This window comes from Medicago truncatula, chromosome 3 (assembly GCF_003473485.1).
Source record: "Medicago truncatula cultivar Jemalong A17 chromosome 3, MtrunA17r5.0-ANR, whole genome shotgun sequence".
NCBI classification, from domain to species: Eukaryota; Viridiplantae; Streptophyta; class Magnoliopsida; order Fabales; family Fabaceae; genus Medicago; species Medicago truncatula.
Genome location: NC_053044.1, coordinates 29215533 through 29236231, shown reverse-complemented (window position 1 = coordinate 29236231; position 20699 = coordinate 29215533). Strand labels below are relative to the sequence as shown.

Sequence of the window (20699 nt, the reverse complement as noted above, 5' to 3'; positions counted from 1 at the left end):
TTTAAAACTATAAAAAAATATCCATTATAGCAAAAACAGTTTAATTATTTTTAAAAACTCGATATCCGATCCAAAGACGATCTAATTCGGCAGACCAATCCTCTAGATTAACTAAGAGTCTTCTTCACTTAGATTGACTAATAGTCTTCTTCACGAAATTCTACTATGGTCACAAACATAAATCAACAGTGTTTGAGCATATACACATAATTTTTTTTCTAATAATAAAAAAGAAATCGATAATAAAATGATGTTGTATTTTAAAGAAAAACTTTTATGTGTGTGTGACAAACACTGCTCATTTACATTTGTGACCAAAAAAGAATGCCTCCGCAACTAGCCTTGCTTCTTCTGAAACCTTGAAAGCCCAACTTTATTTCCTAGAGTTTTGATGTCTTGTTGCACTTGTGCCCTGAATTCATTGTAAGTAAATGGCTTGTACTTGTTGCTCTCAATCACAACGTCTTCACCAGGAAACACAAAGTAGCATAGTGAGATCCTCTCTATATCTTTCTCTACCTTCACTCTATGTGACACACTCTTGTATCTATCGCTGCTAATCGCCTAAACCAAAATAAATCCATTAGAATAGACACATAGATATATAGCTTTAAAATAAAATCCTATTTATTATTGAGATTTGCTAACTTTAACTTTCACCTATTTATTTTTCTAGAATAGGTTACAAATTATAAATTATATAATTGGTCAGTTTTTTTTAGGCAAAAGGATGCAAATAAATCCGTGACACCTAAAATAGATTAAAATAAAATAAAGAGTACAAAGAACAGGGGACATAAAACATGAGCGAGTGATAAAAACAAACCCTAAGGGGTAACAACCAAAAGGTAAATAACACAAATCTAAGTCAAAAGCAAACAACAACACAACGCTGGCACAATCCAGCATAACCGCTTCCGGAACCAAGACCAAGTTTCAAAAGAAATGCAATGTGTGGATTGAATAGTCCTAGACTGTGATTTTCAAAACGGCGAAAGAGATTGACCGCCAACACGAATGCAGGTCCACATTCAACCATAACTTCTTAAAAATTAAATAAAACTGGTGCATAGGCGATCAATAGGGATTAGGGAAAGCCGGTACGATTCTAGCTCTAGGCCTCTAAATTATCAAGACTTGTAATATTTGAGTGTTATTTTTGGATTTAAATCATCTCATGATTGAATCAAATATAAAGGTTTATGTTCATCATCTCACAATTAAAATATATTAAGTCTCATTTATATATTTTTTAAGTTGAAAACTCTAATAAATTTTAATGGCAAGATGATGAACATAATCACCTCGCACTTGATTTAGAGGTAAGAGTTAACATCCCTTACATAACTTGGTTGCAGGATTCTCTCATCAATTTTGTGGTGATTGGTTCGAGACTTGACTTTTTTGAAAAAAAATAAGAGAATCAAAATCTCTATTTTAGGCACTCAATTTCTAAAAGTCTTCACATATTTTAAGAGGTGTACTCTTAAAAGACACGTGTGTGCGAGAATGTAATTTGGATGGATACATAATTTTTTTTTTTTGGGGTATATGTATATTTTTTTTCTTCTGGTTAAGGCCAGAGCTCACATATTTTAATGTGGAGAAGTGGGGTTTCGGGGTTCGAATACCGACTCCTGCATATAATATGCAATATCTCTACCAAGTAAGTTAAGCTCACGAGAATGGAGTATATGTATATCTAAACAAAAGATTTACATTTACATATGTCACATATATATTGTAGACCAAATTAAAATTAATGAGTAATGAAAAAAAAAATTAGACCTGCATCATGTCACCAAGGTTGACAACCAATGTGTTGGAAACTGGCTTTACAGTGAGCCATTGATCATCTTTAAGAACTTGAAGTCCACTCACATGGTCATCTGGGTTCAATATGGACAACACTGAACTATCTGTATGAACCTCCATGCCCCAACCAACATCAGTGGGTGGATAACGATAGACACGTATGTTGCCATTGTTTTCTGATAAATATGACTTTGTTGTTTTCAGATTCAGCTCAAGGTTCTTAACCATTGCTTCAAATAATGTTGTAGCAATTCTTAAAAGATGGGTTGCATATTCCATTAGTAAAAGCCTGCTTGCAAAGGAAACATCTAACTATTAGAACAGATTTAAATTCAAGACAAGATATAGAATTTTACATAGAAATTTTTGTCAAAATAATTTCATATAGCATTAGTATAATAACTTTATGCATGGTTGTTCAAAGATTTGTTAAAAAATTGTACCAAAATAAATAAATTTGTTAAAAAACCATTGAAAAGGATGAAATAATATAACAAATTGTATGTTAAATTAATCATTTTTCAAGAACAAACCGTAATTATTGTATTTTGATGTTAACTTTCTGATTTTCAGAGAAAGGGCGTTCAACTTAGTTTAATAAAAACGACAACAATCAAACATTATTCCATCTCCTTGACTATGAGACGGATATTTATTGAGATGCTTAGTCACAAAACATTTAAATTAAAGTTCTATATTCTATATATATATATCATCAAAGATATTTTTTGGCCTATTTTTTTCTTTTGAAAGAATCTATCTTCAAAGATATTAACGGGACTTGAGTGCAGAATATTTGGGATTATTGGTAGTTTGTCTTTTTTATTTTTTATTTTTTATAAGAAAGTTTGTCCTTTATCTACCAAAAAAAAGAAAGTTTGTCCTTTTCTTCTTACAATGAACAATTATTTATTTTAGAAATTGTTAGGTACGACCACTTAGATTAGAGAATCCCTAATTTGCAGGTTAATTTATAACAACAAAAAATTCATTGTTCTTTCTTTATCTTTGTATCATGTTGCAAAATTTGTGTCTTCATGTAAGATTCTTTTTTCTTTTTTCCAATTCTCTTTTCAATTGTTTTTGGTAGATAAATGAAAAGGTCATGACTATTAAAAATTCATACAATAAGTTGATGAATCGGAACTTAAACTTTAGTCACGGCATCCATGCAAAACAATTTCGACAATTTTTATCAGTTGAAGTAAGAATCATGAATGGTTTTTAACAAATTCTTTCAACTAATTAAAAACAATTATATTTGAGATGTATCAAACATTAATATAAATATCACTCATATATGCGATTCAAACCAAGATACAAAATGAAGTCTAACATCTTTAACTAGACTCTCTCTAAAAAAAATCTTTAACTAGACTCAACTCATAATTTTTTTTTCTTTGTTTTTTACAATGAGAGCAATAATTGCAAATGTTATCTAAAACAGTCGGCCATGTTTGTCTTTTCATTTTCTATAGGGAATATTTGTCTTTTCACTTGTTTGTTTTCTTTTTTGAATGAAAATGAAAATGAATTTTAATGTTCTAAGAATTTAATTCGGTTGATACGAATATTGTATAACATACAACGGATTCTAATATCTGGACTATTTGGTAAAAATGAATTTTAATCTTTTATAACATTAAAAAATTAAATAAAGTTGACAAATATTATTCTCTTCTATTAAATAAAAAGATAAACTATTACTCAAGGTTTTACAACTTGAGAGTTTACTTCAACTCGTTTTGTCTGGGTAAACTCGACTTGTAATTTCAAATCGAGAACTCGTACGAGTTTACTTAAAAATATTATATAAAATTTATTATATACATGATATATATATAAGCTAATATAATATTGTAAATATGTCAATAGTGCAATATATGACTCGATCAAACTTGAACGAGTTTACCCGATCTTATCCATTTTAAACCGTGTTAACTCGGTCAAACTCGATCAAGTTTCTAATTTTATCAAAAAAATGAATTTACCTTCGAGTATACACGATTTTGACATCTAAAAACATAAACTCAAACGAATTTACGTTTTAACACTCGATTTACAAAACCTTGCTACTCATTTTCAATTGTATGGAAAGCTAAAATAAAAAAATCACAAATGAAAAAGGATTTGCACGTTGGATAGTATCTATCAAATCTAATAATCCATTTCAAGGATTTGCACAATCCTATTGGTCGAAACACCGGTTCATGCAGTGTTATTGGGCACCAAACAAAACGTCACATTCTCAATAAAACAAATATTTGCACCCAACAACCGACCCATAAATATATGTTACAATTTTCCGAATGCATGGACAAACTCCCAAAATATAAGACACAAAAGATGGCCAAGAAAGAGACATAAAATAAAATAATACTCTCTCTCCTTCCACAATTATTTTCAGACTAAATAATTCAACACAAATTAGAAAGAAAGTATCAATGGATAATAATATATTTTTTTTAAACAGGATAATAATAATAATAATAATAATAATTCCTGAAAAAAAATCCCTTCATAGTAATAATGATGATGATAAACTATTCTTAAAAGAATAATAATAATAAGGGTCTTGTTAACTAGTGTGTTAACATTTTCCTAATAATAATAAAAAAGTTTTTGATTGTTATTGTGCATACCTGATGGACTCAAGTGAAGGAAGTTGATGTTGGAAGTTAGAGAGTTGACACAATGGCACATCAAAACCTTCAACCCAATTGATATTTTGAGGACCTTTTGTTATAGCTGTCCCAGATGGAGTTAGGGCAGGGGTACCCCAAAAGTATTTGATAGGGCTTTCATTGCATGCTTCTTGTTTTGACTCAAAGGACAAAGAAAATAGTTGTTTGGTTAAATCTTGAAGTTGTTCCAAAAGGGTTATTGGAACACCATGATTAATCAAACGGAATAGACCCCATTCCTTGCAAGCCTCATCCAAATTTTTGTGTTCTAAGCACTTAAGATCTATGGTTGGAATAGGATCTGAGTCTTCAATTGTGTCATTTGGTTCATAAGGGTTTTGTTGTTGGTTGTTTTGTTGGCGGAGAATTGGAGGGTAGGAATCCAAGTTGTTCATTTTTGTTTCATGTAAAAAGTTGAGAAATTGAGAGATGGAAATTATTGGAATAGATTATGAACACATGTTGTGAATCCGATAGAGAGAGAGGATTAGAATGATGAGGTGACTATCAAATCCATATAAGTACAAAATATATACAAGGGATTCATTATTTATATTTATATATTTGTATCTATACCATAATATAAAAAATAAAAGTAACTCGATTCAAAGATAAGTAATTTTTAACTATTTTTTGATTGTTTTTTTTTTCTTTTCTTTTTTTTTAATTTTTTATAGAAAAATTTACTTTTGCAAACTTATTCTTTTTTAAATCCAAAATTCAAATCTAATTATAAGTTTGGTTTCAATTTTAGAGGGTCAAAAGTTCTATACCATAATATATAAGCATATCAACTTATTTTGTTACATTTAAAATTGAAGGTGACATTTATATTTAAATAACTTATTTTGTTAAATGACAATCATTGTAAAATGGGATGAGTAATAATCATATCAACTATCAAATAATAGACAGGTTTAAGTGATAAGGAATTTTAGTTCCTTAAACATATCATCAAATGTTCGATTTTTAATTCATTTGTATGAAAAAATCTGATTGACAAAAGATAACTGGTTTTGTGTGTCTCACATATTCTTCGATCAAGATTAATCTTTGTTAAACGTCGGTAGAAAATTTATACGAGTATCATAGTAACAAAAAAATCATATACAACTTATATATATATATATATATCAATTATATTACAACTATTTTAAGTATAGGTAACAATTGTCAAATGATGTCATAAATAGGTTGGAAAGAAGTGTCAACAATGAGTTATCTTTCATACAATGTTAGGTGTAAGACCAACTACTTTTTTGTCAAGTTTTTTATCTTTGGTTAGGTGTAGGACCAACAAGAAGTTTTATTTTGTTAATTTTACTAAGGAAATTAGTAGTATATATTAGAAAAATAATATTCGTACAACTATTTTATGACAACTTTAAAACTATTCTCTTATTTTTATTATGTTTCTACTCTCTATTGTTTTGCTTTTTATGTCAATACCTATATACATTTCTATTAAATTTTTAGTTGTCATATAAATTATCTCAAAAATAATAGTTGTTCAAAAGACATAGATCTATAGTGTTGTGAATTCGGACAAAATCACAACAACTAATAACAAAGATGTGTGGAATAAAGGAAGTGGTAGAGCAACAACAACAACAAAACAAACCTAAATCTAAGTGTAGAGCAACACCACAAACATAATCAAAGCAACAAAGATAAGAAAGCAAGAAAGAAAAACAAACACACCAAGATGGTAACCCAGTTCGGTCCAATACGACCTACTCTGGGGGGAGAGCAGCCCTCCAATCCACTAAGATGAAAGTGATACAAATGAGTTACAAAAGAACAAGACCTAGTTTCTACTCATTTTCTCCAATCCACTAAGATGAAAGTGATACAAATGAGTTACAAAAGAACAAGACCTAGTTTCTACTCATTTTCATGTCACCCACACTCACAATGAATCCTAAGAGAAAACACAAAAAAAGAAGCTTTTTGATCCTTCCGATGGTGAAATCTCACTACCCAAGTGTTTACAATGTTTTCCAACTCAAGAGAACCTCACTACAAAGACACTCAACCCTAAAGTTACCTCCTTTGTAATCTAAGTTTCTCTCACTTCAAACTCTACTTCAAAATCTACAAAGAAACACTTATATAGAAATCTTCAGCTGTCAAAATCGTGTCACGATTGGCCAAATCGTAACACGGTTGGTACGTACGATCCAATGTACGACCAACCTTATCCTGAAATCAATATATAGCTTAGGGACACATCCATCAAATATGATAATCCAGACCTTCATGGATTTACACAATCCAATTGGTTTTTGCACCCGTTCATGCAATGTTATTTTTAGTTTTTTGACGCAAAAAGGTGACGAGGCAACTACTACAAAACAAATTGTTTTTGCACCCAACAACCGACCCATAATTCCATGTTCCATATTTTCCACGCATTCACAAACTTCCACAAAACAAGACACAAGATGGCCTAGAAAGGGACATAAAATAAAATACTACCACTACTAACAAACAAATTATAAAAAACAAATAAATAAAAGTTGAAGAAGACACACGACAAATTACAATTACAAATATTATACTAGTAATAATCACGAGTGTTGTGACTGAGGGACCAAAACATTGCATTTCGACAAGTGTCCATATGGCCCCATCTGCCCAAAGATCCTTAAAAATCTAGAGAAAGTCATAGTAATGTTTTCAATTCAGCAAAATCCTATTGTGAGGTATCGATTTTCATATTACACTATTGATTGTTTTTTGTTTTTTAGTTGATAAATGAAGTGATATCCATCGTATTAAATTGATACATAGAAGTGCGAAGAACTAGAATTGAGTTTTGATGATGTTTATATGCTAATAATATTGATATTTTTAAATGACTGTCATCGTCGAATTGCGACATCTTTTAATGAGTGTAAATTTCATCCAAACAGATGAAAGAATTGTGCAACATTTTCTTAACTGTTGCACAAACATATGCATGTTATCCTAATTAAGCAATCAATTTAGATTTATTCATATTATATCTTTCGACTCGATCTATCTCTTCCACAATAAAATGCAATGTGTATCTTGACATATTTTCAACTAACTTTGACCATAACACCTTTCCTTTGAACTCGTGTTCCATCAAAATCATGCTATTTTAAAATAGGACTTGTATCTTCATATGTTGTAACTTTATCATGTTTTTAATTGAAGCTAAATTTTTACATCTATCACATGTATTATTACACATACTTTTTTTAACCGACTAGCTAGGAGGAGATTCAAATTTATTTGTCGTTGTATTTTCAATATACTATTACCTATATACCTTTCTTGGAAGTATAATTGAAGTTGCCATTTCACGAGCAAACATCTTTTCTTCTGGTTTTAGATGTTGTGCATATTTATGACCTTAGAAGAATTGAGTCAGCTCATGATTTATGACCACCACACAATAAGCAACCTCTTAATCGAAATGAATATTCACATTTCATTGATGCTAAGATTTTATGCTCTGTCAACTTGTTGTACTCTTTACATGACCTTCTCTTTCACATATTATTTTTTGCCATTTTCTACATTATCTGATTTTGAAATAATAACATAAATCATAACTTCTCTACTACATCTCGAACCCATGAGAACAACTCATCTCATGAAGAATTTTCTTTCAAGGCCTTTCATACAAAGGGTCTACAGAGACCTTAATATCAATATTCTAGTATGTTTGGTTTGCAAAAACAACAAGTACCGGACAAAACAGTATAAGATAGAACAGTACAATACAAGGTAGAACAGCACAAGACAAATTTTTTATGGCATTGAGTGATTTTTTGTTTTATACGATTTTTGAGGAACAAAATGTTATTTTGGTATTTTAGACAACTTGTACGTGGGACAAAAAGTTGTGTTGTGTTTTGGTAAGGGACAAAAATATGAGTTTTTGTCCTGTCCCTTGCCTCCAGTTTGTCCTGTATTTGAAACAGTTTTACAAATCAAACATTAGACAACTAGAGTTGTTCTGTCCTGTCCATCATTTTTTAGCAAATCAAACGCACCCCTAGGTGTTAGTATGATTCGTCAAATGAGATTGTTCCACATCAACTTTTATTTCAGATCAATTTTGATCTGAGATTGTTTAGATCAATTTTAACTTTCTCCTACTCAATCATCTTGTGTTCCTATATTCCTCCTACGACACATGAGAGGGATGAAAAACCTTCTCCCTCGATCTTCTTGTAATGCAAATTTATCTTTAGTTTCCAAATGTTTTTACTACATATATAGTGTGATGCTAATATAGATGAATTATGAAATTCAGTTAAATTAATAAATTTTGTTGTCAATTTTAAATCATGTTGTCACATTTAATTTATGTTATCTTTATAAAACAAATAAAATCTATACACCGTACGCTTTAGACCCCAAATTAAATACATTTTAAATTTTATAATCCGAACAACATAAAATCGCTTCGTATTATAAAATGTAAACTAGGTAAAACAAGTAAAATAGAAGGCGTGCGAGAAAAGCGGTTGGGCTTGGGCTTGCGAGAATCTTGATTGTTCTAAGAAGTTCCATTACATTCTTTTCTTAGAGCATCCACATTGGTAGAGTCTTTACCATTTAAAACCCGGTACCTAATACCTCTCAATGTGGAATAAAAAATTGGGGATCTCTTAAGACACTGGGTCTTACTTAAGACCCCAAATCTTAAGTGGACCCCACACCACTTTTCAATAAATAATCATTATTTGAGTTATTTTTGTTGCTTTTCATTAATAAATAGTTATTAATGAGACTCATTTAAACTTTTTGATAGATGATCTCCATTGAAGTGGTTGAGTATCTATTGGGTACTATTATTAAAAGTGATGAGTCCATGTGGGACCCGTTTAAGACCTCAAATGTGAGGGTCTCGATTGTAAATGCTCTTACCACACTCAAATTTCTCACTTTTCGCGTTTGCTCATTCTCCCTCTTTCACTTTCCCTACAGACACACACCCTTGTTCCAAGGCAAAGCGACGCCGTTTAACACCACTCTACTCTGCACAGGTTCATCTTCTTCATCTTCATCTCGCTATGGTTTTCATTTTTCTGAGCGTTATTGTTCGGGAATTACCTTTGTTCTTTGAGTTTGTTTTGAATCAGTGTTTATGGTTTCATTTCTGGTGTATTAATTTTTAGGGTATTGATTTTTGTTTACCCTTGTTTTGTAATTGATTGATAGTAGTTAAGCTGAGATTATTGCATAAATTAATGATGAGTATAAGCCATTAGGGAATATTATTGTGCTTCATGATTAGTGATATCAGTATTATGTATATTAATTAACTGACTAATAAATTAAGAAATAAGAAAAGAGTTAAGGCTTGTTGGATTAACTTTAACTTATTTGAACTTATCTACTGGCATAAGCACTTGTAACACTGTTTTAGAGAACTTATGACATGTTCATAAGCTGTTTTCAACTTATTTTCATAAGCTCTCCAGGAAAGCGCTTATGCTATATGCTGGATAATAAGCTGTTTATCAAACAGGGCCATAATATATTCTTTTAGAATAATATGGAAATCACGTCACGGTAGTAGCTGCTGGTTGCAGTAGACTAGGGAAAAAGTAGGGATAATCATTGTTAATTTGTTATGCTTGAAATTATAGTTTTTTCTTAAGAAGCTAAAGTCCAAAGTCCCAAGCCAACACCACCATGCCAACTCAAGTGGGTTGCTTGAAATTATAGTTAATTAATGATACTAAAAACTAATGACTATTTTGAAGAAATAGTTAGCTGAATTTTTCTGTCATAGAGAGACCCTTTTTCCGGTTTGTGAGCAAAGAAAGTTTGACATAGATCATCATTGTCGCATTAGTTGTGGTTATTATAACCAAAGAAAGCTTGACATAGACCATCCTCAAGGCAGGCATCGATAGAAAAGTAGAATAACAATGTGCATTATGTTGTGCTAAGGTTGCTTATTTTTGGTTTGTTTTTGTAGCTGCTTCTATTGATAAACACAAACATACATGCACATACAGTCACACTCAGACATGATTTAGAAATTTATGCTTAATCAAGGGACTTTAGAGTACCATGGTCATCTAAGTAGGTTAAAGGAAATTAACAATGACATTTAAATATCTTGTGATCATCCTTAGGATGCCAAATTGTTATAATGGATAATTGGAAGTGGAAGAAAAACTTAAAGCTATTATGTCATTGTAGGACAAATGTTAAGCAGATTTTAGTTAACTAAATTTACCATGATTACTGAAGTTGCATCTTTTTTTAGATAGCTAAATTTTTTTAACTATTGGAAGTTTGAATTACAAAATTACTTTGCGAAATGGAAGGACAAACAAAATATAAGAATACTTATGGAAGTTTTATCTTTTATTTCTTTGGCTGTAAGCAAGTGGCTAATGTTTAGGAATGTTGATTCTAAGAACTTATGTCTTATATTTGCATACCTTTTGTTTGTTTACTAGTTAATTTGACAAAAGCGAAAGCTAGGGTAGGCAGGATGTTTGTTAACACTTTTTTCAATATTTAGGATGTTGAACTCTCTTGAGGCAGATTCTAAGGGTGATGGCTGCCTTTGGGAGTAAGGGGGCTAGAATTCATTGATTGGTGCTGCTGGTAAACACTATACTTGAGATTCTGATGAAATATCTGTTTTTATAAATACAAGTCCATGCTCTGGCCTTGCTCACTAGGTTCGGTGGCCTTCACTTTGAGTGGGCTTTGATACTTTTTGGGCGTTTTTGGTAGAGTTCATATGGACGAGTAAGGTGTGGGTATAAAATAAAAAAATCAGTACTTGTTAGAGCATGTTAGAGGTTTTAGAGTTTTTGATAGTTGTTAGTTGTATCAGACTATGTGAGGTTACTGTGACATTGTTGCCTTCGTCAAATAGGAACTTGTTTTATTGATAATTAGTGATCTGTTAAATAGGAACTTGTTTTATTGATAATTAGTGATCTACACATTAGACATTTCAAAATCCATCATGCATTGACCTGAGTTTTTAAATTTTCTACACACTACTTTTCGAATCAGGGTGAGGTATATGGTGTAAGACTGTTAGTTATAATAGTTTTAAGGGTTAATAGTGCTTTACCCCCCTGTAAAATATTTTTTAAGGGTTACAAAAAAAATATTTTACAGGGGGGAAAACAAAAAATGACCTATATTACAGGGGGGTAAAGCACCATTAACCCTAGTTTTAATGATGTAATTGTTACAAGGAAAGGCTTACTAGCATGTTATTAGGCTCTTGAAGTTTTATAAGCTAGCTAGGATTGATAAGCCTTTCTCTACCATGGTTTTATGATATTCTCTTAGAAGTGATAAAACAGGATCTAGAGCCTATTGTGGGGGTGGTAAAATTGTCACCTTTGGTTAGCCTTATTTGGGCGACTTGGTAAGAAACAACATCATTGAACACTTGCAACAGCAGTGTCCCTCCCTTTATGTGTAGGATCCCATCAACTGGAAAATTATAAGTTCTGCTGTTTATGTTTTTGAGGTAGTCAGTTATCTATTATGATTGTTAGCTACTACCAGAATCCATATTTTTCATATCGAAAGGTCATGATCATGTTTTAGCTACTGTGACGAAGAGACTATCTGATCCGCTGATCAATGTTTTTGCATTTTTCATACTTACTAGGAAAGATTATTCCCAAGCTACAATGAAACTATCTCAATATACTTTGTTATATTTTTAGTTTTGCTAGAACTATAGTGTTTTAGTGATTATATTCTGTTCAACTTTCGATTGTAAACATCACTAATGATTTTGTATACATTTTCAGCATCTAGCAGGTTGTTGAAAATATGGCCAAGCATCATCCTGATTTGATCATGTGCCGCAAGCAGCCAGGAATTGCTATTGGACGATTATGCGAGAAATGTGATGGCAAGTGTGTGATATGCGACTCGTATGTGCGTCCATGTACACTTGTAAGGGTCTGTGATGAGTGCAACTATGGATCATTTCAGGGTCGATGCGTCATATGTGGAGGAGTAGGAATATCCGATGCATACTACTGCAAGGAATGCACACAGCAGGAGAAAGACAGGGATGGTTGCCCCAAAATTGTCAATTTAGGGAGTGCCAAAACTGATTTATTCTATGAACGAAAGAAGTATGGTTTTAAGAAAAGATGAAGATGATGGGTTCAACATTTATGTTTCTATTAAACTTTTTACTCAATGTATGCCCTGTTTCTATTGAACTTTTTACTCAATGTATGCCATGATTTGATATTAACACCATTTGCATGTAAACTTTTATATCGGATACAATCATTGTATGTTTTAGTTATATCTTGGGTGTTTAAGATCATAACATACAAATTACGAAATTGATAAGTAGATTTTTTTTTTTGGTTACAATTGATAAACAGATTAGATTATCAATTCTAAATGCAAAAGTTTATTGAAAAGAGTGTTTAGTATTTCTTTAATTTTTGTCATCAATTTTAAATATCACATTACCAAGCGAGGTAATAACAAGTTGAACAGGAGTAGGTACTGATTCAAGGTTATGCAATAAGGTCGGAATCATAGCAGTCAAATATATAAAGCAACAATAATTTTTACATAAAAAAACAATATCGTCTTTGGTGAAAACGTTTTGAAATATTTTGATCAATTGGAAATATGCTTTCAAGAATCGTAAAAAGTTAAGACTATGTACTAATAAGATTTACAATAGAATTGAGTGATTCACAAGCTAAATCTTATTTAAATAATATATTAATAGTACTTGAACAATTTGCAAAATAAGACAATTTCAAAGCCAAACCTATTAAAGAATATAACAAGCTACCAATAAAAAAAAAATCTTAATACAATTGATGATTTGATTAGGAATTGAAACTAATTGATCCAAGTAAAATAGTGAAAACCTAATTCAAGGAATTAGACCAATTTTAATAAAAAAAAAACAAGTTATATCAAAATCAATTTATATTCTATCAATTAAGCACATACAATTATCAAAATTAAAGAGGATAAGGGAAAAGAGAACGGCACCGAGATTTTATAGCAGTTCACCCTTTTGTCCTCGCTTCGGGCTACGTCTACTCTTCTTGGTGTAAAACGCCTCCACCAAGGACTTCCACTAATAGTAACAATGTTGAATACAAATGTGATTACAAGAGTTCCTTGAAACTATTCTAGTTCTTCAACCCCTATAAAACCACTCCCTCAAACTTCAAATAACCTTTGAATTTGGTGCTTCTTGATGTCTTTGAATGCTCAATCACCCGTGCAACCCTTCAAACTCTTCACTCAAGCTCTTCGATGTTACATCCGACAAATGGATCCCCTTGAACACAAGAACAATTAGAAAGAATCCCCAAGACCTTTGGAGGTGGAATGAGATATTCACTTCACTTTAGAACCTTGATTAAGCCCAATCAATTTCCTTGAAAGAACCCACTTATAATCCCTATTAGTGCACTAGTAAATCATACGACTCAAAGTACAAAGTGATTCTAAGAAAAAATGTTTAATCTTGAAGAAGTATGAACAATGAGTTTTTGAGACCTAGAGAGAATAGATGCAAATGATTCAATACTTTGGGTGTTATGAGGAGGTGAGTATATATATAATGGGCTGACAGTTGTAAAATTTCGGCCAAAAATAATATAGTGAATCGATTCACTAAATAAGTGAATCGATTAAGACAGCAAAAATATAAGCCGGATGACCTATGAAGATTGATACGATTCAATATATATTTGAATCGATTCAACTGAGCCCAAAATGAAGATTGATACGATTCAGACTTTTATGAATCGATTCAGTGCAAGCCAGAGAAAACCATGATACGATTCAGGCAAACTTGAATCGATTATGTTGTGATACGATTCAAAAACTTGTGAATCATATCATTGGCAGTCAGAGACTTCTGATGATACGATCAACCACTGGTGAATTGATTTAGGTGATAAAAAGATGAGATTTGGCTAAGTTTCAAATATGTAAACAATGCACATGACATTAATGAATCCTAGGACAATGAGACATAGTTGCTAGGTGCTTTAACATGACTATATGCTAGAAAACAAAAAGCAAACCAAACATCAAAAGGATGAACTAAAGAACATCATCAAAAACACATAAAGTAAAACTATATATGCTTCATGATCTACTTCAGAAGTTACAAGGTTTAGTATGTCCTATTTTCCGTCATAGGCTCATTTTTAACGCATGACTTGACCATTAAACCTACTACTAAATAGGCCAAGTCTCATGAATACCTAAAACAACAAATTGGTCTACTACTATTAAATAACAAAATCTTAGAAAGGTCTAAAATACCGAATACGTGCTATTAAATAACCAAATCATACGAAGACTTGAGTTTATAAAATAAACTTCAACAATATCAATGATGGAATATATATATATATATATATATATAAAAAGCTTAATAGGTCGGTCTGACAGATTTAATAGTCTATTTTGTAAGCCTTAGCCTGAGATATTTAATTAAATAGACTTTATAAAAAGGTTGAGCCTCACCTTCTTATTACACAAGTTGGACCAAACTAAGCTTTAAAAAGATTAGACCGTGTAGGCTCCTTTTAAACGGCATGACCTATTCCTATTCCTTTTTACCGTTAGGTATCCTTTCATCTTATTATGAGTGTCACATTAATAAAAAAGAATTGTCTGATTTCTTTTGAAAAAGATGTCTAAAAAAGAATGCCTTATTTTGTTTTCGATGTAATACAATTAGTTTTTTTTTATTTGTAACCTCTAATTAATTCCATGTACATTATTTCTAAGTGGTTATATTTCACTTCGTATTGACAATAGCATTAATGCATCATTGTTTAACAACAACAAAAACGTGCATAGAAATATCACCATGCAGAAACTGTTTTTGGCTGAACAAGCATAACGATAACAATAACATAACGTTAACATAACAGCCTAATATTCAATTAAACATGATTTTATTACTTAGTTAATCCATAATTATCATCAAAACCTATAATTTAGTCTAGATCATCGCTTAAAAATCTTTCCAAGTTTTCACCATATAAATCAATTTTTGTTCTTTCAAAAAAAATTAATTTTTGCTAACCAAAAAACGATTTCACTGATCAATTTTTCAAAATTCTTAGTGTTTATCTTAAAATCCATTTTCCTTCATAAATTTTCCAGAACTATCAACTTTAGACCAGAAATCATTTTACATAACCCTAAAATTGATTTATGTAGCCAAAAACAGTTTAAAGCCACTGGAAAACACAACAATCATAAATCATATGTCAATATTCTAACATCAAACAATTCATTAGAAAAGATGACGTAGCGAAAAACTAGTCTTGACATCATCCTAGAAAACTAACACGTATAAAGATAGCAAATCTAGAAGTATTGACGTGTTTCGACGTATGTTCGAATCCCGGACATTCCATTTTTTCACAATTAAGTTGTATGAGCTCTAGCCATTAGGCTACTTGACAAAAAAAAAAAAAAATAACATAAGAACTAATTAGTAATATTTGCCATTCAAAAGAAAGAAAGAAAAAACAAAGCCAACCTTATAACCTCTTATACGTACAATCTTAAGAGGATTATGGTAGCTGATGATGGAGCATCATATGATATTTCTGGTTATGTTTTTAGTACATTTCTTTGAATTTGAAGACAAATAAGATGAGAGTTAGATGATTTGTCAATGGTTTGAGGAACATATATTGTGTTGTTTTTACTTGAGTCATCGTAATTCACTTTTATCCTAAATCATGCAACTCCATAGATGTTTTGTAGTGAGGAATCATGTAAATCGACAAACCAAGATATCACATGAAGGATCAAGGATATGAAGATTGAAGATCAACGATTTTTAGAAGTTTTTGAAGATAATGCAAAGTGACGAAAATTCATCCGAACTGCAAGATAAAAAAGTATGAGTTTTGATTTGGTTCTGTTGAGTTTTAAAATAAAATATGAACCAAATATAAAATAGTATGCGATTTGGATTAGATCGGTTGGTGTGGTTTTTTTAGACAATATTTTTTTTCCAACATTTAAATCAAATTAAAAAGCTAAAACACAACATATTTTCACTAATGTTTTAAATTTCACCCAACATTTCAATTTTATTTTCATCCAACAATGTTCTCAACTACGCAGACCAAATTAAAATGTGGACAAAAAGTAATCAAACTTTGTAATAAATACAAAAGACTAAAATTTTTATCATTCTCTAAGAGTTCAAGTAGCACATAAATACATTTTTGAAACAAAAAACAAAGAAAAAACTTAACAAGATAAAAATTTGTCATTTTATTAAAGTTTCCATTGAGTTTCTATAAGTATTGGTCGAGGTGGTATATATTTAATCCGTGTTTTTCTTATATTGCGTTTTGGTTTGGTTTGGTTCAGTTGGTAAAATCAAAACCGCAAACCGAACAAAACCATGCAGTTGAGTAAAAAAATGATCTGAATACTGAATACATCCAAACCAAATGTGGTTTTTTGCGGTTTTGGTTTGGATTGGTTTGGTTTGCGGTGTTTCTATTGGATTAGTTCGGTTTTGAACACCCCTAATGTTTTATTTTTTGTGTCCGTTTTAATTCGTTCTTGCCTGTGCTTAATGCTTTTTCAATTGAGAATCCGTATCGGTAATCTTGAAAATTGATCCGTATAGATTAGTCGGATAGACAACCCGAAATTTTTCTTCAATTCATGGAAGTTTTAATTGCTTATTTTTTAATTCTAGTAAATAAAATTAAGTATGAAATCTCATGTTTTCTAATTCTTCCTTCTGAGAACGCCGTAATTTTAACTAGCTTAATTAACTTACGACACATTTTGTCTTTAAGGTTAGTATGAGTTCTAAAATTGGTTTCTTAAATCATAAGTAGACACCACATAATCGATGTTTTACTAAGTTAATTCTAACAGAGACGAAGGGGGGGATTCAAGGACTATGTAATCACAGTTAAATATCTAAATCACAAAGCAAATCTTGCATTGGACATGACAATTAAACCCTGCAACCCTTTCTTAACCTCTTTTAATTTCACTCTCTAAAATAAGTTTTGCTAATTTCTAAGTTGAACGACAATCCCTATGAAGACGATAAACTTACTACGTTATTACTTGTTACAATTTGGTGCACTTGTCAATTTTTTCCATCAGTAACATTTCTCCAATCGATGGATGTTAGCAAGACTTTCTTTTGAATTCTCTATGACTCACTCTTTTGTTGTTTAAATCAATGTGAGTCTACACTTTAAAATGAAACCCACAAGTATTGATTTCATCCGGTAAGAGAATAAATATCAAAGAGAGTGTTGGTAGTATTCCTCTAATATTCGTGTTTCTTTCACTTGAGGGTAACACTATTCGTTACAAATCCACATTAAAATAAAAACTAAAATATTTATAAATAATTCCTTAAGTATTTTTCGTATGATTTATCACATAAAATATTCATAACTACCAATGATTTTTCAAGTCCAAATTTTTCTTCAGGTTTGTTATAACCATACAAAATGCACCTAAATTTTGTGTAATTCGGTCGAAGTTCACGTTAATAGTAATTATTTTTAAAGAAAAAAAGAATTATTTGTACTTGTGAGCTTAGTTCAGTTTACAAGGACAATGCATAATATATGCAAGGTCTAGGTTCGAACTCCAGCAAAAGGAATTATTTGAGTATTACATAAAAAAATTGTTATTTATTAATTTTATTAAGTCTGCAGCAACTTAACCTAATAATTTCCCTCTAAAATGTTACATTAGGTTAGCAGCAATTTAACCTAACAAATTCCATCTAAAATGCAGCGCACCAATTTAACCAAACAAATTCCCTCTAAAATACAACCATCCTTAATATTTTTCCACACTAATGAGCTTTTCATTCCTATCCTGTTGTGTCATCGTTTGTATATATCTATTGTTTCTGTAGACTTTTTTTTTGACAAGTTGTTGTACACTTATTTAATACGTTTACAAACAGAATACCCTAATTTTCACGCAAACTCGGCTACCCATTTTCATGCAAACTCGACTATATATAGCAAACCCTAAACCACGTTTCTCTAAAAAAGAAAAACCTAAACCGTGGTAAATTACAAACCCGGCTACCCTAATTCCCATGCAAACTCAGCTATATATAGCAAACCCTAAACCGTGTTTCTCTAAAAAAAACCTAAACCGTGGTTAATTACACAGACAGCAGAAGATTCATATATTTTGATATTTTGATTTTTGCAAATGGAAGGACGTGACCTTACAACCTTCCTCTCATACCATTGATTAACTGATATTATAATTTAACATGCATTTTATCGATATGCATATTTTTTTTAGAATTGAAATATCCTTTTTGCCGAATTATTGATAGGATTACCGAATTTTCTTTTATAATATTTTCAAATTTTATACATTTTATGAAATGTTTTATTTTTTCTACTATGAATTATCGCCTGTTCTTTTTTTCAACGTTACCAATTATATATTGCATTTTATTTTTCATATGTCAATCCTTTAACAATAAACCCGTGCGACGCACGGGTCAACAATTTACCGTCCTTGTATATAAGATCCTTTTGCTAAAATTACGGGAATTAAGAAAGTGGATATTTGTATTAAAGTTGTTTGTAATCACTATTGTTTTTACAATTTTATCCTTCAGAGAGAGAATTAATTTATATTTCCCATATATTATTTATTGTTGATTGAAGAAAAATATGTATAATAAATTGAGGCATGCAATATGTAAAGAAATAATTAATGTAGTTAGAAATAGCAAATGGGTCTTATAAAAAGCAAGAAAAAAAATCTTAAAATGGTCTGATAATTAGAGACTGAGGTAGTAGTAATTATTTTAGTAAAAAAATAAAAAAATTAGTAACTTTTAGGTCAAAACGCGTACCACAACTAACTACTAAAGTAAGTAGATTGTTTCAGAGTCAAAAAAGACAACTTCAAAATGTTTCCTTCAGTTAGGAATCGGCGGTTGGCTTGGGATCCTCTCAAAAGACACCGCTCAATGGCATCAGCAGCCTTCCTCCCCTCTGAACTGATCGTGGAAATCATCTCTTGGCTCCCCGTGAAATATCTCATGCAATTCAGGTGCGTTAGCAAGTTCTACAAAACTCTCATCTCCGATCCTTATTTCGTTCAAATGCATCTCGAGAAATCTGCAAGAAACCCACATCTCGCATTAATGTGGCAAGACGATCTCTTGCGTGAGGATGGTAGTATCATATTTTTGTCTGTTTCTCGTTTACTCGGAAACAAGTATACCACACCACCCTTTCAGAGCGGTACATTCTACCATTCGTGCATTATTGGTTCATGCAATGGATTGCTATGCTTGGTTGATTTTCATTGCCCTGATTATTATTATTATTATTATCTCTATTTTTGGAACCCAGCGACTCGAACCAAATTTAGAAACATTTTAATCACTTTGTCTAGAGATTTTAAGTTCTCTTTTGGTTATGATACTTTGAGTAAAACTTATAAGGTAATAGCGTTCATAGTGGAGAGTGTTTATGGAACAAGTGTGGTGAAAGTTCTCAGCATGGGGGATGATTCATGGAGAAACATTCAATGCTTCCCTGTGCTTCCCCTTTATTGGTTTCATCGTGATAAGAGCCAAGGTGTTTACTTGAGTGGTACTATTAACTGGTTGGCACTTCGCAATTACTTCTATTCTGACTATGAATTTGATAATGTTAGTAAGATTACTGTTGAGCAATATGTGATTGTTTCGCTTGATCTGTCCACTGAGTCATACACTCAGTTGTTGCTGCCTCGGGGTTTTGACGAGGTGCCACGTGTTCAGCCAACAATTGTGGTTTTGATGGACTCCCTTTGTTTTGGTCATGATTTCAAGGGAAGCCATTTTGTTATATGGAAAATGAAGGATTTTCGAGTTCAAGAGTCTTGGATTCAATTGTTAAAAATTAGTTATCAGAATTTTTGTTCAAGCCAATCTTTATTGAAATTTGAAACGATGGAGTTCTTGCCATTGTACCTTTCTAAGAAAGGTGATGCATTGATATTAGCAAATGATCAAATCGACACAGCATTTATCTATAAATGCAGAGAAAATAGAGGCGAGCCAATTCAAATTACTAATAAAGTACGGTGGTTGTGGGCTAAGGATTACGTTGAAAGTTTGGTTTCAACTAGTTGAAAGTGAGTTTCTCTTTTTCATATTACTTGATAGAATTTATG

General features: G+C 31.3%; 3 protein-coding genes across 5 annotated transcripts; 2 read left to right on the top strand and 1 right to left on the bottom strand.

The window, feature by feature from the left end:
- Positions 1–5023, bottom strand: LOC25490919 (gibberellin 2-beta-dioxygenase 8). The gene is made up of 3 exons (XM_013604826.3): positions 4458–5023; positions 1789–2104; positions 1–564 (listed from the first exon to the last, which is right to left on the bottom strand). The coding sequence occupies exons 1-3, from the start codon at positions 4892–4894 to the stop codon at positions 337–339; spliced, it is 981 nt and encodes a 326-aa protein (XP_013460280.1). The 5' UTR covers positions 4895–5023; the 3' UTR covers positions 1–336.
- A 4355-nt stretch (positions 5024–9378) lies between these two features.
- LOC25490917 (PHD finger-like domain-containing protein 5A) lies at positions 9379–12838 on the top strand. Of its 3 annotated transcripts, none has more exons than XM_024778113.2 (3): positions 9392–9526; positions 11023–11108; positions 12287–12838. In XM_024778113.2, exon 3 carries the CDS (start codon positions 12309–12311, stop codon positions 12639–12641), a length of 333 nt encoding a protein of 110 aa, XP_024633881.1. In that variant the 5' UTR covers positions 9392–9526; positions 11023–11108; positions 12287–12308; the 3' UTR covers positions 12642–12838. The 3 variants fall into 3 exon arrangements, with proteins under 3 accessions (XP_013460278.1, XP_024633881.1, XP_039687233.1); XM_039831299.1 differs by having other exon boundaries at positions 11023–11185; XM_013604824.3 differs by lacking the exon at positions 11023–11108 and having other exon boundaries at positions 9379–9526.
- A 6665-nt stretch (positions 12839–19503) lies between these two features.
- Positions 19504–20658, top strand: LOC25490916 (F-box/kelch-repeat protein At3g23880). Its single transcript, XM_013604823.3, has one exon. The coding sequence runs from the start codon at positions 19504–19506 to the stop codon at positions 20656–20658; it is 1155 nt and encodes a 384-aa protein (XP_013460277.2).
- The last annotated feature ends 41 nt before the right edge of the window (positions 20659–20699 follow it).